Source organism: Mytilus californianus, unplaced genomic scaffold (genome assembly GCF_021869535.1).
Source record: "Mytilus californianus isolate M0D057914Y unplaced genomic scaffold, xbMytCali1.0.p SCAF_17, whole genome shotgun sequence".
NCBI lineage: Eukaryota > Metazoa > Mollusca > Bivalvia > Mytilida > Mytilidae > Mytilus > Mytilus californianus.
The window spans coordinates 3,939,648-3,966,455 of record NW_026262659.1 but is presented as its reverse complement, the minus strand read 5'-3'; the positions used below and the strand labels follow the sequence as shown (position 1 = coordinate 3,966,455).

Below are 26,808 nucleotides of genomic sequence, written 5' to 3'. Positions count from 1 at the left end.
TTTAAATGGTTTTTTGTGCAATTTAGGTAACCAGTACATGTTTGTATATTTATGCTGTTATTGTTTTGAAGTTCTTGTATAAATCAAATGAGTTTTGATTCGCATAATCTCGATTTACGGAAACCATGTTGGATGTTATTTGTCTCCAGTCCATTATGTTATTTGTCACAATGTGCTCCATCAATTTACAACAAATACAAGTTAGTGAAATTGGTTTATAATTTTCAGCCTTGTATCCTTTGCCCTTTTTAAATACGGGTGCGAGCTTTATTGAGATTTAGTTTGTGTTATAACTTTTCGACACCTGGTGTTGTAACTTTTATTTCTGGCTATTTTTGTGTATTGGCTTAGACCTTTATCAGGAATATGGATTGGTGGTTCGTTAGTGCATACTGACAGAAGTTGTTGGTTAAGTATGTCTGCAATTTCAGTAGTGTCTGTATCTAGCATGCCTTCTTTTTTCAGAGGTGCTATTCCCTGTATTATCATTTCTAGTGCTTTTGATGTACTGAAATAGCTTTTTTGGTTTTGTGTTTGTGGGCTGATGTTAGCTAGTCTACTTCATTGAATTTGTTCTATATAGTCCCAATATGCCTTCCTTTGCTCTTCTTGTTTTAGTTTCTTTTATTTCAATTGGATGCTATTTAGTTTTTTATAACACTTGTTTTCTTGTTTATGAGTTTCCTTAGAGTGCTGTTTATTCAAGGTAGTCTATGCTTGTATGTGAGCATTCTGTGAGGTACATTTGACTCTATTGATGTGAGAAGATCTATTTTGAAGATGGTCCATGGTGTGTCTGCATCATTTGAGGTATACAAGATATTGATGGCGTTAAGTGTTGTAGTAAGGTCATTGTTTATGTTGTTCCAGTTTGCCTCTTTGTATTTAAGTATTTTTCTTGTTTCTTACTCCTTTCAACCAGGTGTTCATTTCTACATAAACAATATTTTGATCTGCTAAGCCGGTAGCTGATAGTGTATTAAGTTTATTCATACTAGTTGAATAATGACTTAAATAAGATCTAATATTCTATCTTTTCTTGTTGGCTTGTATGTGGCTTGGTGTAAGTTGTGATTTGATATTATATCTAGTAGATATTGATGTTGTTTATATAGCATGTGGTTTGCCTAAGATGAATACTGGTATTGACTAATATATGTGTCCAAGATTAAAGTCCCCTCCTAACCATATATTTGTGGTTGATGTATTATCTAGTCTATTCAAGGAGATTTTAAGTTGTTCTAGTGATGTACCTTTATCTGATTGATAACATCTGTCCATAATATCTCGCAGTCTGTTTTTTCTACAACTTCAGAGCCAATAAACTCTTTGGTGATAGCTATTAATACGCCACCATGGCTTTGGCTTTTGTTATTTGTAGTTCTATCTATACATGTTGTACAAGTTAATTGGAAAAAGTCAGTTGATCGTATTGACTTGTCTAACCATTTTATTGTACCTATGATAATGTCTGGCTTACACAATATTTTCATTTAATAATGGAGGGGATATATATATATATATATATAAACAAGTCTAAATTGAAAACAACGTTCAAACCTATGATTGCGTTGGATAAAAACCGCAATTTTTATACGTATGCATGCAAAACAAATTTCTTGTTAGAGGGGTCTAAATACAGCACAAACAACATTTTCAAAAAGACCAAAAAAGTGAAAAAGTATATTTTAACAAAACGCATTTGACTTACAGGTCGAACAACAAATGTTCTTAAACCCTGCCGACTGCCATTGGCGATTACCAAATAAACGGATCACCAGGTGTAATAAATGGATCTTATTTATAAATTAATACAAAACAGAAAACAATAAACTTGCGGCAAAGATGGTATACCGCAAACAAAAGGTGCAAAGATTTTTGTACACCATATCCGGATTTCGACAATTAATGTCTCTTCAGTGATGTGAGGAATCGAAACGATATTTGGAAGTCTATATAATTTACCTCAATTTAAGATAGACTCTTGAATTTTTAGGAGTCAAAATAGAACGAACGGATCATATAAACCCGAAGGCAATATATATATATATATATATATATATATATATATATATATATATATATAATTGACTGAATAATAGTCAACGATAAATCTTACGGGGCGATGGATCATTTAATTATGATACAGTACACTACAAAATATAATATATAATAAGTCTAAAAGGATACAACATCACCAAAAAATAATAATAAAATGAACAAATGTTAAATATTTCGGATAACAAATATCCTTCATCAGTATAATCACGATGTAAAATGAATCATATCAATCTAATCTGATTAGAAAACTACAACAATCTTGAAATTTATACAATAAATCATGCAAAACTGAACATCATAGAGACGCTTGTACAATTCTAATTTTTCTCTCATTTAAGTAGGTTATATAGCTATTTACAACAGAGACTGCAAAGATATGCTTCAATTAAAAATAGTAATGTGCGATATGAACTGGTACAACTCTAAAAGTTCAATGGTGACCACAGTTAAGATGTTACAACAACGGTTGTGTGGAAATACATTCCCAATAAACAGCACAGACCGATCTAAGCTGGTATAATATTTCAAATTTGACAACGTTAGAGTAATCAAAACAGAGGCTGCATATTTAAACATCCCAAATAAATAGCAGTTTGATAATGATTAAAAAAATTATAATAAATTTTGACAAAGGTTTAATAATTGAACGTGACTGCGTACTTGTACATCCCTCCCAAATGAATAGAACCCCTGTACTTTAAACTAATATAATTCAAAAATTCCCTAAAACTTTAAGAGTTCAGTACGAAAGCCTGAGTTACTGGGAACAAGTGATGATAGGAAATTGAGTGACCTTAGGGAAAATAAGTGACTCATTCTATGTTTTTTCATGTATGCCTTCTGGGGAAACTGTCCTTAGCTTTCTTATCCAAAACCTTTCCCTAGCAAGTCTGTCGGCCCTTGACCAACCCTCGTTGTGGTCTATGATTGTGATGGTAAGGTTTTTGAGATCAGCTTGGGCGTGCCCAGGTGATCTGAAATGACCACTTACAGGGAGGTCGGGCTTGCAGGTGTAGTCACTTCGATGACCATTCATGCGTTTGTTGAATGGCTGTTCTGTCTCGCCAACATACTTCATGCCACATCGACACTGAAGAAGGTATACAACATTCTGGGTTTTGCAATTACAAATCTAAATAACAGCCCAACAATGTTAGATCTGTAAAGTTTGCGGAAGCAAATTTTTTTGTTCTTCCCTGGCCGGGATTCGAACTCGTACTACTGAGATATCGTGGCACTAAATCGCCTTGCACTGTGCCCGACGCGCTAGACCACTCGACCACCTAGGCTCTAGCGCGTCGGGCACAGTGCAAGGCGATTTGGTGCCACGATATCTCAGTAGCACGAGTTCGAATCAAGCCCAGGGAAGAACAAAAAAATAATTACATAACTTACATTGTTGGGCTGTTATTTAGACGAATTATATATACAGAATGTATTTTCAGCCTTGTATCACCATCACTGGTGATCCGATGGATGAAATCTGTCGTAGTGTTGTCACTGGTTTAGACGTACTTATATATTTATATATATATATATATAAGTAAGTCTGAACCAGTGACAACTCTACAACAGATTTATCCATCGGATCACCAGCAGTGATGATGATACATGGCTGTGTACATTCTGTATATACAACTCGTCTAAACATCAGCCCAAAAATGTTAGATCTGTAAATTTGCTTTCGCAAATTTTTTGTTATTCCCTCGCCGGGTTTCGAACTCATGCTACTGAGATATTTGGTGTCACGATATCTCAGTAGCATGAGTTCGAATCCCGGCGAGGGAAGAACAAAAAATTTGCGAAAGCAAATTTACAGATCTAACATTGTTGGGCTGATGTTTAGACGAGTTGTATATATATATATATATATATATATATATATATATATATATATATATATATATATATATATATATATAATGTTTATAAATGTGTTTAGATATATGTTTGTATGTTTATGTATAGCCAATGTTTATTGTCTTGGTAAAAATCCTATAATTTTGGATTTTAAACCAATAAAATATATTATCTTATCTTATCTTACATGAGTTGATAATTTCCAATAGTTCAGGTTTTGTTTTGCAAAGTGTTTGGAAATATACATTTATTACTCTTATTGGTTTTCTTACTTGGGATTTTTAATTTTCTTTTTATTTTGTGAACACTTGGTGTTTATATGTACCGGTAAATTTATAGTTGATGATGCTGCATTTGGTACACTTCTATTTTCGCCGGACGGAGAAATAAAAATACATCACTCGTCACATCTCTATTAAGGTCAAAATTTAAGTTATAAAACATTTTCTCAATTAGAAACAATAGAATGTTTATTATAATATACTTATTATATAGACGAGTATAATTATGCTGAACTAAATTTCAAAACATAGAAAGTAGTATAAACAAAGTTCACTCAGGGTTGTGAAAACTATCAATATTATTTTTTAGTTAAATAGAATTCATTTATTTGGCCATTTAACAATTTGAACTCAATTTTCGTATTGAATACTAAATTCAGAAGAGAAAATGGCGGCTTGTTTGACGCATTGTCAGGTTGTATGTAATTAACAATGTTATGGATTTCTGTTGAGATAAAATGGAATGTTTATTTTACACATTCTATTGGTATTTACCGTCAAACATCTGAGATATAATATTATGCAGATATTTCTAAAGCATTTTTCAACACAAAGTCTGACTAATGAGGTAACATAAATATATAAACTCCCTTGTCTGACGAATATGTCAATAATGTGGTCAACAGTAAGTCTGGCATATTGAAATGCAAAAAAGCACATTCTGGTCTTGTTTGGACTTTATTTGTAAAATCATCTAGTATCAAAATCTCTTTAAAAGTTAATATTTGAATTTTCAGCACGTTCACCAGAGACTAAATGACGTAGAATTTAACAACTATAGGTCACGCCTTTTCAACAAGAAAAACGACGATAAAATTCGTCTTCAGTGATGTCACAATTTGGGGAAATAGGATGTGATTTTGACTACTATAAGTTGAACAAACCCATGGTCATTTGTGAACCAGAAATTCCATAAATTGATGATGTTTCTAAAATTTTAAAGGGATGACTTCATACATTGTATCGTCCTGAACAAATATGAAATATTTGCCACTGGACGTTAGGCGACCAACAATCAATCAATCATACATTGTATTAATAGAATTTATGATTCAGCATAAATTCGGTTATTAGTGTAAGCATAGATTACTTGTGTTATTAGCTGTTTCATCTCTATTAAATGTAGGCTATCAGATGTATGTTTGTCAATGCGCAATATGACTGCGCACGCGATCTTTTCATTCCGACATTTGAAAGAAACAGACGGAATATTATTTGGTGATTTAAAGATTTAAAGAAAATTATTTTGGTGATTAAAAAGATATAGGATCCACATTGTGCAGGTTTTGGTACCACTTTTCTACAATTGGAACTCAGGTGGTATAATTAGAGTTAGTCTCCCGCAACAATTGTGGGATATTTAATAGAATATCAGTGTTTTATAACAAATTAATTTCAATTTATTGCTTATTTTGCTTATTTTTACATGTTATAATACTTTTACTATCCGGAGGTAGCGATCGGTGTTTATGTATAAGAATTGAGCCATTAATTTTTTTTTATGTACTGTTACATAGAGATATACACGTTTTATTCCATTTCATTTCAACGCTTGACACCGATCTGCACATTTCACTCCGGCGGTCACAGCTTAATGCTAATTGAAGGTTACGCATGTTCAACATGATTATTTTTTATCTCTTCATGTATGCATCACCATAACCTTAACTGTAAGCATCATTATATATGCAATCGCAACAATTTGTTAGCTGTCTTATTATCTACCTCAGGTTATTACTATCATTCTAGATGTTATTATCATCATTCTAGATGTTATTATAATCATTATAGATAGTTATATATAGTACATGTGTTTTAAATATCGTCTAGTATTCTGTTAAATTAACTCTGTGTCCGTTTAATTACTTTGACCGATTTTATAATATAAATTAGCATATATCACCTCACTTGCGCTATTTTTAACAGCATCGTCATTCGGTACAGATTGTTTAATCAGCCTCCTCGCTCGTGTAACCCAGAATAATTTATTGTCGGAAGCTGACCGACATTTGTGCAACGGTATCACTTCACGCAAACACAAATATTTCATTCCTGACAGATGAATGTTAAACTGGTTGGTTATAGGCGTCAATGAACTTTTAAAGTTCGCTAATTGACAAATTCTTTATTTATAGTACAAAGCAATATTCTGTTTTGGTTGTTCAATTTAATCTTATAGTTGTTTGGCACTAAGATGAATACAAGTAGGTCATCAAAAAGATGGAAAGCCATTGCAACATAAGGAGCTGCATCTAGACAAGAGGAAACACAACTTTAACCAGGTTCAGTACCAGCATCTAACGATCCCCCAACTTCAGGAGGATAGTTGTTCTTTTGATGTAGTAAATCGACCAGGTAATGCAATCGGTAAAGATCATTCAAATCTCACGCAAACAACTAGTTACTCTCCTAGTCTTGATTAAGATGTTAGTCCGTACTTAAAATAAAATAAAAAAATCAAACGGGCGAGTATGTCATCTTTGTTCTACTTAGGAACAACTCTGTAATTGATAATGATCAGTAAAAAGTGTCATATGAACAGGGGAAACTTTTTATTAAACCAGTTTTGCCTCATACAAAAATAACAAATAAAGAAATTGAACTTGAGTATAAATATATTGTTGCTGAGATACTTTTGCAGTGGAATTAAGCTCGATATAAAGTTCAACGGTTTGGGACTAGGCATTCGACAACTATGTTAATATAGCAGTATTATTATATCCTCAATCGATTTGGCTGTCATTAAAATGAATATTATGTTATCTACGTTTAATGTTTACAATATATACTTGATAGTCCTTGTACAACTGTTCACATTATTTAACACACATTTCGATGTTTCTCTTTCGAATACAAAATCTTTCTAATTAGATACGTTACAGTTTGAGATAATAAATTCCTAACGTAATGTATCTACAAGCTGCGATGCCGATTACGAATTGAACTTTTCTTGACCTTAGAAATGATATATAGTAAATGTAAGGAAACCGTTAACTCTCTGAGATTGCAAGTTCATGTCAACGATTTGCAGACGATAATCTTTTCAAAGATTAAAACTTTTGGTGATCAAGTTTGTAAAAGTAACTTGCAATCGAAAATAGTGTACAAACGATCTCTACGCTAATGATTAATACTAATAAAAAAAAATTATTCTAACAAATGAACTAAATTACAAATAATATTGTCATCTCGCCAGATATCAAGAAAAATATATATATTATTGAACTCCATTTAATTTTATCTAAGACTGACCAGTGCTTTGAAGGAACCACACACGTTATTGATGAGCGGCCTAGAGATGCTTATCCTATTTTTGCTTAAACGAAATAACTTACTGTTTACAAGTTTAGACCTGTCACTGGTCAATTGCTTTGTTATAAGTCCCCTACCGATTGAGTTTAGGGGGACTTAAGGTTCTCACTATGTTCGTCTGTCTGTCTGTCCACCTGTCAATCCGGCAAATCAGTCTTCTACATTTTTGTATTCGTGCTTGAAGATATCGGTTTGATATTTGGTGTATTGTTTTATCATGACAAGTTACTGACCAAGTATGAATGTTGTTCCGGTCTGATAATTTTGTGCAGAGTTGTGGTCAAATACACACAAATAATTAGTTTTCCGCACATTTTTTCGTCATACTTGAAGACGTTGATTTGATAATTGGTACTAGTATATAGTTTTATCGTGACAAGTTACAGATCAGGTTCGAATTGTGTTCCGGTCTGATGATTTTGTGCAAACTATGGTCCTTGGACTAAGAGAATTCATTAAAATAATCAGTTGTCTGCACATGTTTTCGTCATGCTTGAATATATTGATTTGATAAATTGTATATAGTTTTATCATGATAAGTTACAGACCAAGTTCGAATTGCGTTCCAGTATGATGATTCTGTGCAAAGTTATGGTCCTTGGACTGAGAAAATGCACTCAAATAATCAGTTTTCCGCATATTTGTTCGTCTTACTTGAAGATATCGATTTGATAATTGGAATATAGTTTTATCATGACAAGTTACAGATCAAGTTCGAATTGTATTCCACCCTAATGATTTTGTTCAAAGTTATGGTCCTTGGACTAAGAAAATTCCCCCAAATAATCAGTTTTCCGCAATTATTTTTTTTTTTTGTTATTGCTTGAAGATATTGATTTGATAATTTGTACATAGTTTTATCATGGTAAGTTACATATCAAGTTCATATTTTGTTCCAGTCTGCTGATTTTTGTGCTGAGTTTTGGTCCTTGGACTTAATATTCTATAAATTCACACACATTATCAGTTTTCCTCAATTTTTTGTTGTTGTCATGCTAGAAGATATTGCTTTAATAATTGGTATATAGTTTTATCATGACAAGTAATTGCTCAAGTTTCGAGTTTTGTTCCGGTTTGGTGATTTTGTGCAGAGTAATGGTCCCTGGACTTAATAAAAATTTACTTAATAATCAGTTTTCCACATTTTTTTTTCTCGTCATGCTTGAATATATTGACTTGATATTTGTTCTGTAGTTTACACCATGACAAGTTATAGATCAAGTTAATATTTTGTTCCAGTACAATGAATTATTAACCGGTAGTGGCTATGTATTGCAATGCATTACTTTCAGAATGCTTGTTTTGATAGAACTCCTTTCTCTAAATATCAGTTTAGGAGTCCTAAAATAGTCACTGAATATTTTCGGATTAAGTCAAGGGATACAAAGTTCTCGTTTCTTCAGGAAAGGCGCTGCTACAGAGCTGCCATAAATGGTTGACCTGATTCTAAACCTCAGGCAATGTGTTCATGGAAGTCTATGTCATTTCGTTCATATATTCAAATACAACAATGGGTAAAACTGTTTGAATTATTTCTAATTTTATGTTTAGAACTTGCAATAACTTTAGTAATACTAACCGTTATGTAAGATTAGCAGTTTCGCCAGTAATCATTAGAGTTTGGTTTCCACCTTTGTAGAAAACGAATTTATTCAAGTTTGGAATATACCAGGTGGCATTCATCTTGTACAAGATTAAACTGGAATTCAGTTTTCAATATCTCTAATTTTACACATATGTAGATACGCGGAATTGATTGAATTGACAATACGACAGGAGTATAACATATAAGATGTGGGAAAAAACATATAAGATGTGGGAAAATACTGTGAATATAGTTTCTGTTCTTTTACTGAATATCAGATTGTTGTGGTCTTAAGTTTGCCAAATAAACATGACATTATTCCGTAGTAACAGAAACAATGATTAGAACCAGAAAGAGGACAATCAGCTGGCTGGCTAGTTTGATCATTCGTCAAGGGGATATTGCAATCAATACATACGATACTCCGATGTATCTCCCAATTCCATATTTAAATGCCAAGATGGTGAACATTTGACTCATATTGGTAATACATTTTGCTTACCACATTTCAAGGCGCGGTAGAAGCCTTTCTTGTCTACACACCACATACTTTCCACAATGTGTATTAAGAAATTGCATGATATTCATTAGAATTCAGTTATTGTTAGGGTTTAGATATATGAGTCCTTTATATTGTATTTGGCTCACAGCTTCTACGCAGCTCTATCCGCTTTTAATGGCGGTTGATTGGTCAATTTGGCACATTTCGCTGCGTTTCCTTTAAATATGCGTCATTTGGCGTCATATTTCATTTAGCATCCAAAACATTTGATATTGTGGGTCTCTGTATCCTAGGACCACCACACAAAAAATTACGAATCTCTGTTTCCCAGGATTCATTTAATTGGATGCTTTATTTATTGTAAATAATTAGTTATCTAGTTATCTATCTATCTATCTAGTTATCTTTGTGTAGTCTGCCAATATGAAAGGTGACTACGTTTAATTAATTATCTATTTACTATATATATATCTTAATTATTTATCTATTTAGTTATCTAGTTATCGTGTCGTAGTTTGCCAATATGAAAGGTGACTACGTTCATCGAAATATCTATTTACTTTACATATATATATCTTAACTGTTTACCTAGTTATATGTGTTTATAATTTTATAATAAAGCTGTGGCCAAATACTGCCAATACCGTGTTTCTAATCATTGCGCATCAATAATAATAGAATTTATGATTCAGCATAAATTCGGTTATTAGTGTAAGCATAGATTACTTGTGTTATTAGCTGTTTCATCTCTATTAAATGTAGGCTATCAGATGTATGTTTGTCAATGCGCAATATGACTGCGCACGCGATCTTTTCATTCCGACATTTGAAAGAAACAGACGGAATATTATTTGGTGATTTAAAGACCCACCCACCCACCACTATGTCTTATACTACCTAGCATAATATATCATGAACATATTTTTGCTGTGTCTTTACTATATTTTTCAGGATGATTCTTGTACAACAGTTCGGATGAACCGTCAACTAAGCAGTATATGTGGAACATCAGATTATTATCTACAGTGTACTTGTCCGTTGTTTGCTAGTATAGCTATGCCATCTCAACGTGTGTTGTGTTTTAAGACTATTTATTCTTATACATTTATATCAACAGTAATCTGTGACTTCGTTCGTACATGTATCATGTAAGAACAATCATACATTGTATTAAAAGTAATTTTCATTTTATATACACTCTTAACGTTGGAAAAATGTCAGATGATTTTGATGAATAACACACAACTAAAACATACTACAAGTATGAGAGTTTGGGTTACGCCCTGGGAAAAGAAAAGTGTGAATAAATTGAAAAGAGACATTTGAAAGATCTGCCATCAAGTTAACTTTAATATATATGATTACTGGTTACGTCCCGACAAAGTAAAGATTGGTTTAAGTGTAAACAATAAAACTAGACAAAGTCAAGAGAAAACCTATACCTTAAAACTCAAACCGGCAAATAAACCAAACTAGCTTTTGATTTTAATATGAAATAATATAAAATTAGATACTAGACAAAATGTGATCATTTAAGAAAAAGAAGAATGAAAGTAATTAAAATGTGTTTACTTACTTAACTTAATTCTCAAATTAACAACAAAATATACATGATCAGGGAATGTTCGGAATAAACTCATCATAGATACCCGGATTGAAATTTTGTATTTGCGCCAGACGCGCGTTTCGTCTACAAAAGACTCATTAGTGACGCTCGAATCAAAAATGGTAAAAAAGCCAAATAAAAAACGAAGTTGAAGAGCATTGAGGACCAAAAATTCCTAAAATTTTGCCAAATACAGCTAAGATAATCTTTTCCTGAGGTAGAAAAGCCTTAGTATTTCTGAAATAGAAGTTTCCGGGTTGTGTGTCCGGAAAATGATTAAAAAAGATCAGCTTCAACTTATTGTTGATGTGTCACAAGTATATATCTGTTTATACGTTTTTTTTGTGTATATCATAGTTTCTTATGGAGGGTGATCAGTATTTTCTATGTATGCTATCGTTTTTCTCTCGGTTTGGTTTAACGTCAATTGCTATAAATAAGTTCGATATTAATAGCAGGGTAAAAATATTTTGTAACTATTTCACCCAATTCACAATCTCAATTTCTGAACTTACACGAGGGGAAAAAAGAGAAAGAAAAAAAAGAGACACACATGTTAAATCAAGAACATAAAACCATTTTTTCTTAATATTGATGTAATGAACAATATACTTTGAAACCCAAGTACAAACATTGATATTTGGCGGACTATCCAACTGTATCACGCATATTTCTAATGGCATATTGTTACTTTCATATTATAAAAAAAAACCAATTGAAATCTTTAAAACATTAAAACAAAGTATCGCAAAAACAAAGGAATAAAGGGGATATTATTTTGTTGTGTCACTCTAAGGGAAGGTGATATTATTTACGGTTGGGAGTGAGAGTTTTGACAAGAGGAGTTTGAATATCAATATGATGGCCTGGTAAGAACTGAAAAGAAACAACCTTGTTCAATGTACAAATAAAAAGAAGTGTTTTGTTTTCCGTTCAGACAACTATCCACGAGAGTCTAGATAAGGTATGTGCAAAGAGCATATGGTGTCAATGAATATTCTGTCCCCACAAAATGCAGGATACAATTGCGAGCAAAAAAATAGAAAACAGGTTTAGCAAAAAATGAAAATGAAAATCCATCCACGAAAAAAAAAGCTTCTGCCCCCTTCCATTATAGAACCAAATGGTGTTCCTTCAATAGTTACATTCTATTTTTTTTTAATATATATGTGATATACCGATTTCCTTACCTGTCAACGGTTATCAGATATGAGATATGTATCGATGGAATTTAGATGACATATGACTCTTCTTAACTAAGGCAAACACAGAAGTACTTTGCGTTTTACACGGAAATGATTTATAAACGACCACTTGTTATTTTTCCCTTTCTATACAACAACGAGAGAAATTATAAGGATACGAAACCGTCATAAATAGACTACAGTTCAAAGTTTTTACGTCCTTGTAAGATTTTTCATTTTTGTATTCCTATTGATGTTGACTTCCGTGAAGGAAACAAAAGTAACCGCGACCATTCAAACGACGATCTTAAAAGCCAATTTTTACACATGACATTTACATAAAGAAATATAGAGACGAACAGTCAAGTTGGTGTAAACAATATTTATTATTATGAATAATACGAGTATAATTATAAACACAATCACAATTAGGATTCAGAAACAAGCAACAAGTGCTTATATTAATCCGTCTCCTTGATAAATAAAATACATTATACACAAATTAATCAAATCTACATGCTTTGTTACATAATAAAAATATTGATAATGTCAGTTGAGTCACATAATGAACTTGAAAAGTAAAGAAAAATGCAACTGATAAGACGAAATTCTTACAGGTTTATTGTGTGAATTATTAATTTGTAAACCTTTTAGATTTAATAATGAACCTTTGTACCATGAGAAATAAACTAATGTTTTCTTCATCTGAAATCGTATTTGAGCCATTTAATAGAAATTCGGTGTCCATTGGTACCGTTAATTTTAGGCTTCCAAATGATATTATCAGTTCTTGTCTTATGTCCGAATATAATGGGCAAAATAATAAAAAAATGTGAACTAGTTTCTAAGTCACCACAGCGACATTTAGGGGAAGAAACTAAGTTTCTTGGAAACAAGTGACAGTTTAAAGAACTACTATCCATTCTTAGTCGTGCGTGAAAAATTTGGCCTTTTCGACATCCAGCATAAAAGTATAAAGGGACGCGATCATTCTGATTACAAATTTGTTTCTTAAATACAGAGAGAGATTCACAATTTCTTACACTTAACGGTAAATGGTTCCATAATTTGATGGATGACGGAAGGTAATAATCTGAATAAAGTTTTGTACGTGATTTGACCTCTAATAGATTATTACTTTGTCTTGTACTGTGGTCGTGTCGACCACTGACATAGCCAGGCAATAGCTCTTGCAAATAATTTGGGGTTTTATTATTTACAATTTTATGAAGCAATATTAATTTGTGGTGACTTCTTCGATCTGAAAGTTTCTCCCATTGGGTTTCTTTATATAACATCGACGTACTTGTGAGCTTAGTCCCCCCTGTAACTATACGAGCGGCGTCCAACTGGATGTTTTCGAGTTAAATCATTAAAGATTGATTTCCTGAATCCCAGATAACATCAGCATATTCAATGATAGGTCTTATAAACGATATATATATTTTTGCCAGGGTCATTTATCTAAAGTGTGTTTTATTTCCTTAATATATTAAGTCTTTTGTAAGATTTCTGTACAATATAATCAACATGGACATTCCATGAACCATTATTAGAAAAGTAGACTCCTAAGTGCTTGTGCTTTTCGACTACATGTAGTTCTTCGTTATTCATGTTTAAAGGTGGATGATAAGGTTTTGCATTTTTACGGGAAATTGTCATGGTTTCAGTTTTCTTGGGGTTGAATTTTACAAGCCATTTCTGGGACCATTCGTGAATTTTATTCAAATCGCTATTTAGAATTTCAGCGGCCTCTATTGGATTATCAACAGTTAAATATAGACTTGTATCGTCAGCAAAAAGCTTAATTTGGGCTTTAAAATCAGTGACTATGTCATTAATAAATACCAAAAACAAAAGGGGACCTAATATAGAACCTTGTGGGACGCCATCATTAGTAGATAACCAGTCAGAATTTGAACCATTTATAACTGCTCTTTGAGATCTTCCATTCAAATATTTTTCTATCCATTTAAGTAAGTTTCCAGATATACCATATCTCTGTAATTTAATCAGAAGACCCTTATGCCAAACTTTATCAAACGCCTTACTTATGTCACAGAACACAACCCGTATTTCTTTGCCACTATCCAAAGCTTTACCAAAATCATTCGAAATGTCTACTAACTGATTTACAGCAGAGTCCCCCCTTGTGAAGCCGGACTGGTTTTGCGTTAGAATATTATTCTGTCTTAGGTAATTATAAATATGTTTATAAATACAGCGTTCCATACATTTTGATAAGACACTGAGAAGAGATATAGGTCGGTAATTTTTAACATCGTTTTGTGAACTATTTTTAAAGACAGGTATGACATTAGCTTTTTTCCATTGGCTAGGAAATTCAGCTTTGCTTAACGACAAATTAAATAATTTGCAAAGAGGAAATTTTATGACCGATGAAGCTTCTTTTAATAACCTTGGATTTAACATGTCAAATCCAGATGCTTAAAAGGATTTGGAACATTCAAGGCATCCTCAATTTCTGTTTCATTTAATTCAATTTCGTTTCAGTTGTTAGCAGCATCGTTAAGGTTAATTAGGTTATCGGCCTCTATGTCGTCTAAATTAGATTGTAAAGCAAAGTAAGAGTTAAATTCATTTGCTTTTTCAATATCATCAAAGATTAATGTTCCGTTTCGTTCAATAGATGGTATACCATTATCGCTAGGTTTAATACCAGAAAATTGTTTGACTGTTTTCCACCAGTTAGTGCTAGACGGATTACCATTCATAATTTTGTGTATAAGGTTATTATTGTAATCTTCTTTAGATTTCCTAACAAGTCCAGTGACTTTGTTTCTTATTTTTTTAAACTTATTCCAGTCAGATTGTTTATTAAATTTTTTTTGCATTTCTGTGAATTCTATTTTTTTCCTAATTATTTTTTTAATATCATTTTTTAGCCATACAGGGATGTTTTTTCGAACTGTAATAATTCTATTGGGGATACTTACAGCAGCTGCTTGAAGTATCGTATTTGTTATATATATATATATATTCTCAGTTACTTCGTCTACACTGTCGGATGCTATTATCGTGTCCCAGTCCGCTTCACTTAGAGTATTTCTAAATAAATCATAATCGTCTTTGTCATATAACTATATTTTACGTTTAAAAGCTTTAAGTGGAGTTTTTAAGAAGTTCAAAAAGCCAATAACTGGACAGTGATACCGAATTTGGTCTGTCAGCGGTGGGCCAACGCAACAGTACAAAATCTCATTTACGTTACTCGTCATTATTAGGTCTATCAGTGAAGTAGAATTTTCGGTAAAATGTGTTGATTCATCTATCATTTGGGTTAGGCTGAACTGGTTTAGTAGATCTTTGACTTTAGAGTTAGAGATATTCAGTTGGTTCTCGTTGAAGTCCCCTGAGACTATAATATTATCTTTGTTGTCATTTAAGGCCATATCTAAGCTTGTTTCAACTTTATCCCATGTTTCGTGTCCACTATTTGGGGGAATGTAAAAAGTACCAAATAAAATGTTTTTGTTTTGTACTTTAAGCTCCAACCAGATGGCTTCAAGCTCGTCAATTTCTAAATCAGGGCGACGTCGTACATTCAAATTATTTTTAACATGCACTACCACTCCCCCTTCCAGTTTTTGAGGACCTCTGTCACCACGACGGAAAGGACTATGAAAGTTTAACAAGTTTATTAAATCGTCAGTATGACTACTATTTAACCAAGACTCAGTAAATGCTAATATATCGAAACCCTTTTTTTTTTTTTAACATTCATAAATTCTTTATTGCACTCTTTGTTGTTTTAACAAAGTACTTGATGTACAGCATTCCATCAAGTATCCCTGTTATACACAATTATTACTGAATATCCAGGGAGAATATACAGTAAAACTTATTTCATTTTATACATAGTCATTTTAATACATTTCTATTTTTCTATAATTACTTTATAAATAATCATAATATCATATAAAATCTTATCGAAGTAAAGATGTTACAGACGCTGTGTCGTGAAATTTACGGAGAATTCTTCATATTCAGCTGCAATTAGATCTAACTTAGGAGCTAAACTCTGGAGGTTTAGATGTAGGAAAGATAAAGATTTCGAGAATAAATCGTAAAAATTTGACAAGTCGTTCGAGTTGATAGAACTATCTGGCGAGTCAAGAGTCAAGTTGCCATTGAAGTACTGACCATCATACATAGATAAATGAGAATTGAGAGCAAAAGCTATGTAGATATTTAAGTACTAACACATTAATATAAAATGAACAGCCATGGAGCGATATAAAATCTGACAACTCTGTTATGCTGGACAGCTAAACAATTTTTTGTCTCAAACTTTTATATGTGACTACACTCAAAGTTTCAAAAATAATTCCAAGTGCAGAAATAATACATAAATCTGGACGACTGGCGATATTTCCGTGCGTTGTTGTGTTTCCCTCTTGATCACGAACTTGTCCTTGCTCTAGATCTGTGGCCAGGTTGTCATTAGGTCTCTGTTCCCGTGTAGTTTCATCGGGATGTTCCTGTTTTCTGAGTGTTGTTGACTGTATTTTTGTCCAGAAAACATTACGGCTTTCTTCAACTGTTGCTCTAAAAACATCAAAATAAAAATATATGTTCAGATAATTATATACAAAATATTCAGAAGAAGGAGTAAAACATTCATGACATTGTAAGACATCATTATAAAAACCCATATCATCATGACATTGTAAGACATCATTATAAAAATCCATATCATCATGACATTGTAAGACATCTTTATAAAAACCCACATCATCATGATATTGTAACACATCTTTATAAAAACCCGTATCATGATGACATTGTAAGAAATCATAATAAAATCCCACATCACTGTGTACAACATATGAAAGGGTAAACTTCACATGTGAAAGGGTAAACTTTAAGTAAAACAGCAACACTCAAGCTTTTAATCTCAGTCGATAAAATATTAAAAGACAATAATCTGCACTAAAAGTTTTGGTATACGCCCTTAACTCTGAAACACAACTAAAATACAGATAAAATAAAATAATAATATAATACCGCATTAATGAATGATCTTATTTACTGATAGAAAGTTCAACGTACTTAGCCTGATGACAGGAAGGAAAACGCTTTGAACAAATATAGTTATTTTATGCTTTAAATAGTTCTTTATAAATCTATCTCATAAAAATAAGGCCATTTGTACTACTGATAATAATCTATTTTATTATTGTGTCACATATTGATTGACATACATATTATACAATATTCAGTTAAGAGTTTTTAATTCGTCATGGTGTTGATCAAGTTTGTCATGGTTTAGATCCAATTTAATATATATGTGTTTCATCTCAATATTGAAAGTTTGTTTGAAAACGCTTGTAATTAAACGGAGTTACACAATTTACCAACTGACTAAGAAGAAAAAAAGCCTTTTAAACTAAATTTGGAGAGTTTGATCGACATACATTAAACAATTTTACTTTTCGTGACTTGTCTTTGTATGCAAATCGTACCATAACGAGTGTTTTGTAAAAGAATTTGGAATAAAGTAGCACTCATGTAATCCCACATACAAAACATCATTTGACAAGGATGAGATTTTGGTTACATTAATATATCTCCCAGAACTAGAAATTACAGAAACAACAGACACGGCTTCCTCTGTCTCATTTTTAGACTTATACATTGAACTTAACATCAGCTGTCATCTCAGTACCAGAATCTATGACAAACGAGACGATTTTAATTTTAAAATTATCAATTTCCCCCACCTAAGTAGCAATATACCAACTTCACCTGCATATGGGATATACATTTCTCAACTCATTCGATATTCAAGAGCTTCCAGCTGCGACTCAGACTTTGTAAAACGTCACCAGTGTCTGAGCAGTATGTTGATGAACCTGGGGTATATCAAAGAACGTCTTCGGAAGATACCAAGACCTGGTTGATAAATATTCCTTATCAACTTCACAAATAATAAACGATGGTCTTGAATATAAAAAAGAAGATGTGGTATGATTGCCAATGAGACAACTCTTCACAAGAGACCAAATGACACAGAAATTAACAACTATAAGTTACTGTACGGCCTTCAACAATTAGCAAAGCCCATACCGCATAGTCAGCTATAAAAGGCTCCGGAATGACAAATGTAAAACAATTCGAACGAGAAAACTAACGGCCTAATGTATGTACAAAAAAATGAACGAAAAACAAATATGTAACACATCAACAAACGACAACCACTGAATTAAAGTATAGATTCTAGGTACTGTCGTTGTTTGTCATCTCAATGACGTCTTGTAGTTTTCTTTTATTTGTCTTTGTAAATTATAACTTTAACTGTTTAGTCTATTTTTGGCAATATTCATTTGACGTGGCTCGGTACTTATACATCCCGTCATCGTGTTATTGTTCTATGGTAAATTTTTGTATTCTTGTCTTTAGTTTTTGCTGATGTGCGTTGTTTATTTGCCTTTTTCTTTTTCTTTGTTGACATTTTTGTTTGTTTTTATAGTGATTAAGATTAAAAACACAATGTTGACTGTTGTAACCCTATTTATGACAATTTTACCTATTATGTTTGTATGTTTTGTTCACACATTGTTGTCAATATAATGGAATTTTAAGCGACTGTCATGCAAGTGAGAGGTTTAGCTAGCTATAAACCAGGTTTAATCCATCATTTTCTACATTTGAAAATGCCTGTACCAAGTCAGGAATATGACAGTTGTTAACCATTCGTTTGATGTGTTTGAGCATTTGATTTTACCATTTGATTAGGGACTTTCCGTTTAGAATTTTCCTTGGAGTTCGGTATTTTTGTAATTTTACCTCTTCCTGCAAGATAATTTAAATAGTCGCTGCTCTTTTAAACTAGCTTTCGGTATAATAATTACAAAAACAGAAATCGCTGCTTCTGTTTCACGTTAGAATATTTTTCTCCGTATGTCCACGATGAACTCTGACGAGGATATCGTGAGCGGCATTACTTGTAAAATAGTTAAAGCCGTCTACTTAAAGTTACAACACGTATCAGCTAGTCAAAAACAAATTTTTGTTTTACATTTTTTTTTCTAGCAAACTATACATCTGTTGTTTTATTTTGAACCAGTCTATGATGAATGAAAGGAGATGTTGGGGTTATACGCCCATGATATAGTAACCCAACTACAAAACTAACCAAATGTTATTAAGAGGACACCATGAGTCTTCAACCATCCGCAAAACAAAATGTCAACGCGTGACATGGATAAAAGTTAAAACTTATTTGTTTTTGTTTTTGTTTTTGTTATTAGTGAAATTAAAATAAAAATGTACTCACAAAGTTCCGAATTTAAATATATGAAAGGTCACAATTTCGAATTAGAATGAAGCCAATATAGTGTCCATTTTTATAATTATCATTACGAACTAATAAAAATGATTATCTTTTAAAAATGAGCAAAAACAATATGTTACAGGCATCAATTTCTTATAAAATTAATAGCTAGCATGGACTATTGTCAAATTGTTCTAAATGTTTGAAGAAATAACACAAAACATTAGTTATTCGATTTTTACGGACGTGAATTAAAGCATAGATGCAATTTGGGTACTCCTCATTACCGAATCATGGGTCGTTTGGAGGTCGGTTCAAACAAATTTTTCTATGATTCAATATGGATTCAAAATTTAATTGGTGGGACTATATAATAAATAAGGATGCATCTTCAAAATAAAATAAGATGGAAACTTTTGTCTGGATCGTAAAAAAAACGTAGGTGAAAAAAATACTGTCAAAATAAGTGCAATTTCGGTACCCACGCGTTAGTTGCTAACATCTACGTCATTTTGGTCTCGGGTGGCTAGTTATCTCATTGGCAATCAAACAGCACGTACTTATTATATAAAACTACACTGTATGTGCGTTTTGATATTTCCAAATAAAACAATTTTATAAAAAAGTAAATCAATAGTAGTATAATGTCTGTTTATTCTGTTTATTCTGATAGTTACTATTCTATGTATTCCTTCATACACGACAAGAATCCCATAACTGAACCATGTCGAACAAGAAATAAACCATGAAACAATGAATGAATGAACCAAACCATGACACTGAATTTTCTGTAATCTTAAATTGTGTGCAATAGTATCTATTTTTCGGAATAATTGACAGCAGTTTTATATCAAAACGAAATATGTGATGTAACAGACATTAAGCAAACCACTTTTCTTTATGCATAAGACACGAATCACAACTTTTAAATTTTGACATACGCAAGCATTATTCTGTGTCAAATTATTAACTATATGATAAAATCTTTGATGTACTATCATATTAGCTATAAACAAAAATACTTACCAGCTTGAATTAATGGTCAGAAGTTCCTTTAACAAAATATTCGAATGTTTATATTTTGGCATTGTTTGTCATCAAGTACACTTAACACAGTCATGTCTAACTTAACCAAACTATGACAAAATCACTGTACTAAACGCTCCTCGATATGACGAGGTTACTACCCGTGATAATATATGAATAATGTTTACAGGGTATACAAGGTCCAGGTGAATTGTGCTGTTGCCTTACTGACCAGGACCAACTGTAACCCAGTATATGTGAATACCTATAGCTCTATACAAGAAAAACAATTAACGCAGACATGTGAACTATTGAAATACGTACAGTCTGTGATCGGATAAACGGTTATAGCATATACAATCATAATAAAAAATATTGAAATTCTTCATGCATTGATGTTGCAATTTTGTTATTTCATTGATTTCTTCAGTCTAATGGAGAACAGAAATCTAGATGTCTTTTTGTGTCATTGAGTTTTTCCCACTTTCCCTTTTCACATCCCCTTTTATTTAATGATACGGAACTTATACAGAATCTTAAGTAATACAGAGATATAAGTAATCCATTTTCAAACCTGGTTTTATCGCTAGCCGAACCTCCCTATGAAAAATTATTATACTTATTAAAATTGAGCAATTCTACAGGACTAACAAAAATACTGAAGCTATGTAATTAAAGAAAAATATGAATCATCTTGTTCCGAATAACTCTATTTTGCAATGTTGTTTTCTATCCTTGTTCGTTTTAAGACCTTCAGTCGTCCATTGGGTATTTATTAGTTGCATATGTACATTTGAAGCTTGCAATGTTTCTTGCTTTTGTGTGTAAATAACTTATTGTGTTGTCCTCTCTTGCACAACACAGCTCTATATTGAAGTTTTTTTTTATTGAAAAAAACATGAGAAGTATATTTACATAAACGTATGTGACGGGTTGCTTTTCCTAGAGTGTCAGCAGCCTTACGGGGTATTGCACCATCATTCAGCTAACTACCTTGACCTCTAAAGACTCAATTTTCGAATGATTGTAGTTGCTTCAATAGTTTTTATTAGATAGTTTACAGAAATAACTGAATCAGGCTCATACAAGTAGTTGTTTTAAAGAAATAGTAATAAAAGTTCAGTTTCCTTTACAACTTTTTCAAAAGATTTTGAAGTATCATCATTGTTTGACTGAACTCAAAATGATTTTAAAATACCATCACTGGTAAAGTTATCGAGTATGCATATTTGCCATTTCATATTGTCCAAAATAAAAGGATTGTATATAATGCTGTTCTAATTGCAACATACAAATATTTAATTGTCAACTTTGTTGTTCAAGCTAAATAATTTAATTTTGGATGTAACGCGTCTTCTGATTGGATGACAGTGTTTTGTCCATCAGCTAATAGACATTATTTTGTCATCAACGTTTTTTCATGATTAACTCCTGCTTAAAATGGAATTTAGAATTAAATTATAAGGAATGACTGTAATATGTTTCTGTCTATTCGAAATAACATCAAAAATGTGGTGCACACTTTAGAATAACCCGCTACGCCGTCATTCCTTAAATTGACAAAATGACATGAAACCAGTATAGAAATTTCTCAACTTGTTTCTGTAATTTTTAAAAGATATAAAATCTCACCTGAAATGACTGAACTGTTGGTATAAGTTGTGGTATTTAAAGAAAGCTTGTAAGGATTTTCCGTCTCTTGTGGGGAACCTAAGTGATTTTGAAGAATACTTTCACAGACAGAGGTCGAAACTCCATTATAATGTGAGTATGCTAAATATTGCAAATGACACGATATGACTAAAATCGTTCTCGATTTCATTTTCTGAAAAATATAAATATAAGACTAAATACTATGCTCTTTAATTAAACATACTTATTCGTCATCATTACAAATATTTCACCATACAAAACGCTATACTATGCTCTTACTTAAAGTCGCATAAATCGTCCATCTTAATAACGACGAAATTCAATGTATTGTATATATCCTTAAATGAAATCGACGAATGCAGTCACAATCTAAATTCAAATTAAAGCTATATTTGATATAGTAAAATTGACCAAGTATAGTCTTAGGTGCTAGATATATATATATATACATACAAGTCTAAATTGAAAACAACGTTCAAACCTATATATATATATATATATATATATACAGCACAAACAACATTTTCCAAAAGACCAAGAAAGTGAAAAAGTACATTTTAACAAAACGCATTTGACTAAGAGGTCGAACAACAAATGTTCTTTTTTCCAAAAGACCAAGAAAGTGAAAAAGTATATTTTAACAAAACAAGGTCGAACAACAAATGTTCTTAAACCCTGCTGACTGCCATTAGCAATTGCCAAATAAACGTTCAAACCTTCAAAAAAAATGTTTGCACCTTTTGTTTGCGGTATACCATCTTTTCCGCAAGTTTATTGTTTTCTGTTTGGTATTAAATTATTATAAAGATCCATTTGTTACATCTTGTGATCCGTTTATTTGGCAATCGCCAATGGCAGTCAGCAGGGTTTAAGAACATTTGTTGTTCGACCTGTTAGTCAAATGCGTTTTGTTAAAATATACTTTTTCACTTTCTTGGTCTTTTGGAAAATGTTGTTTGTGCTGTATTTAGACGACTCCTCTACCAAGAAATTTATTTTGCATGCACACGTATAAAAATTGCGGTTTTTATCCAACGCAATCATAGGTTTGAACGTTGTTTTCAATTTAGACTTGTTTATATATATAATCTGTTGTAGAGTTGTCACTGGTTCAGACGTACTTATAAATACAATTATTTCTGTGACTGTATCTTGCATTAATTTGTAGGATCCTTTACAATAGATATTTCAGCTGATCTGTAATAATTCCATCTTCATGCCTTATATATCATGTACTGTATTACGACGCTAGATTAAAACTGACGAGGAAAGGTAACACCCGGCCACCGAAAGCTTTATTTTGAAGCCTAGGTGGTCGAGTGGTCTAGCGCGTCGGATACAGTGCAGGCGAATTGGTGTCACGATATCTCAGTAGCACGAGTTCGAATCCCGGCGAGGGAAGAACTAAAAATTTGCGAAAGCAAATTTACAGATCTAGCATTGTTTGGCTGGTGTTTAGACGAGTTGTATATATATATATATATATATATATATATATGTATGTTATGTGGTGTGTACCGATCTGATAAATTGAACCTTTTTCAAATAATTTTATAGTTTGTTCCCTGTATATCATAATTGTTTTCTTGAATTGTATTGTATATAAATCAGGTGTTAGATTTCTCGTTTGGATTGTTTTACAATTTTTTTTATTTCGAGGCCTTTTATAGTTACTATACGGTATGGGTTGTAGTCATAGTTGAAGGCCGTACGGTGTCTTATAGTTGTTATCTTCTATATCATTTGGTCTTATGTTAAGAGTTGTTTCATTGTCAGTCATTCCATATCATCTTAATTTAATATGTATCAAACAGTGCGAATACGAAAATGGAGCCTGTGTATTAGTAACTTTACCGCATTTTTATATCACAAAACATAGTATTTACCTGGTTTAAGTTCGATGGTTGATGCTGCAATAGCCTGTAAGGTACTTATAATCCAACATGTCTGTTGTCTATTTGAAATTCCATGCTTTGGCAGAATCTTCGATTGGTCTGCAGTTGTCATTGCATTCATTTTTGGTGGTTTACTTTTTGTTTTAGTTTGTTTTGTGGTCTCAGAATTGGTCCCTTTGAGTTCTGTAATAGGAGAGAAGTAACGACTTTTTCGCTTCGCCAAAGGTGTACCTTTCTTATTCCAGCTCTCCTCTGCATCATTGAAGTCTTCGTTGTTTTGAACAACCTTCTGTGGTTTAAATTGGTGCAGATTGTTTTGATAAGCCACTATTCTACCTTTCAGATTCATGTGCAATTTCCTAACAAATTTCCCTGCTCTTAATCTGACATCCTTCTGTAGTGTGTCACATTCAACCATCTTCATCCAGTTCTCTACGTGATCATTAGATTCCCTGGTTGTACTTTGAACAGAATCGTCCATGATTTTTTTCCCAGAATGTCTTTCAATCGGTCCCAACATTATGCCACTCCATAATGGGAGTAGTGGCATGAAGTCGTCAGAAAGAATTCGAAGAACTTCATCACAAGCATATGGATTTTCGTTGTTTCTGTCCGTGTCTGATCCCAATGTAAATAGATGTCGAAAGGGAGATGATCGTCTGATTCCGTTGACATTATTGTCCTCTTCCCAAACCACATCGCAAATAAACTCCTGTTCATTCTTGATTAGACTAGTGTTACCTTCGATAAAACATGCTTCTAAATTTGGTAATGAGTTCTCTACTACATTGAGGGGTGAAGATGCACTAAAAACAACTTGTAACATTTTCCAAAGATTGATTGCAGTTGGTAAATCTGTACAGTTAATAAGAAGCGCAAATGTACGTGTTATGTACTCCTTCGTTGTCTTGTCTATTTTTATTGATGCAATTCTGTCTCTAAATGCTTTGAGTAGATGATTGCAGCAAATGTGGACTACCGTGTATTTTTGTCCCATTTTACCATGATAAGCCACACCAAAACACCACTGCATGTAAACATTGATGTTGATATTATTTATTGACATTAAAACACTATGTATTAAGGCCCAAGAGAAATCAACTGTTACCCTGCTAAGCATCTGTTTCCCTGCAATTTTCTTCCAGCAATGAATAAAATTCATTAACGCATATGTAATTGTTGGTGTGTTTTGAGAGTCGCTGAGAAACTCAAGAACTGGCAATGGTGGACTACCTTTCGGTCCTGGTAATACCATTGCATAATATAATACCCGCTGATTCCTTATCCTTTCAACGACTGTACCCGTTGCATCTAAATAAACAACGGAGGAAATGTGTTTAACCTCATGTTTCAACACCATTAGTTGTCTCTCTGTATAAGTATTGTAAGAAAAGGGATGAACCCAATATGCTGCACATAGCCTTTGCAGATCTTACTACACACGTCTTCATCTTCCAGAATATTCTTGGTGAGTACCAATTCGGTGAAAGGGTCCTGGTGCAAATTTTGATGTACATTCCATTCAGATTTGGCTTTTCGTAACACTGTAGGAGATTGGCAGTATGACAAGTTTCCAAACTGAAGCTCTGATTCTTGCATGCTTGCGGCCTTTTCGTAAAATACGTTACTCACTCCTTTGGACTGTAAATTCGTTTGAGCCTCGGTTCTTTCCGACCTCATTAAGTGGCGCTTGTGTCTGTCTTCTCTGTTTGAATGCTTGATGTTGTGGCCTATTACTTCAATTGCAACTTCTTTGCGTCTTTTTTTTGGTTTGTCTGCAATTACAAAGTCAAATGTGCCACATTGTACCCCTTTGCACTTTGCCTGGACCTTGAAATAAGGACAGTTTTTTTTTCTTGAATTCTTTTTTTTTACTTTTTGATATTTAAAGGTTAGGGAACAGGAAGGCATTTCAGCTCTCAATTGCCTGGAGAATATATCTGTCCATCCAGTTTTTAGTTTGTATGACGGTTTTGAGGGTTTAATTTTTTTCCAATCAGAGTCTGGAAACACTATGGAACATTTTACCTTTTTTTTCTCAAACAATATAGTTTTTTCTTCCGAAATATCACTGTTATCGTCTGACCCACTGTGATTATCATCGTTTATTATTTGGTGAACATCGTTCAATGAGCTTTTCATATCTGGAGTGGTATGTATTTTGTCGACGCTGTGAAAACTTTTATTAATTCCGTCATTTAAGATATTGTCAATGTCTTCTTCTTTCTTTTGTGTTTCACTGTCATCTGACTCTTCTTTTTCACAACACTGTTTCAAATTATCTTCATCAGAATCTGTTTTAGGATCCATTGGCTTCCTAATATTATGTACCTCAAATGGCATCCCCACATTATGACTTTCCTTACATTCCTCATGTTCCTCACCATTCGATTCGCATTGCCGATTGTGTAGACTACTGCTGTTGTTGTCGGCTTCTACCTCTTTACTATCTTCGGTTTCTTCATCAGATGTGTCATACCCTTCGTTCTTTCTTGTTGGTGAAGTTTTAGAAAATTTGCCTACCTTATATTTTCTGGCATTCAATT

The 26,808-nt window shown here is 32.6% G+C and overlaps 1 protein-coding gene across 1 annotated transcript in view; it reads right to left on the bottom strand.

Moving 5' to 3' along the window:
* Positions 1-26,572, bottom strand: part of LOC127726451 (ATP-binding cassette sub-family C member 5-like) — a 122,816-nt gene extending 96,244 nt beyond the window's left edge. The window contains exon 1 of the mRNA XM_052233828.1: positions 26,291-26,572. Coding sequence (XP_052089788.1) covers positions 26,291-26,572 — 282 coding nt within the window. The remainder of the gene's footprint in view (positions 1-26,290) is intronic.
* Between the last annotated feature and the right edge of the window lie 236 nt (positions 26,573-26,808).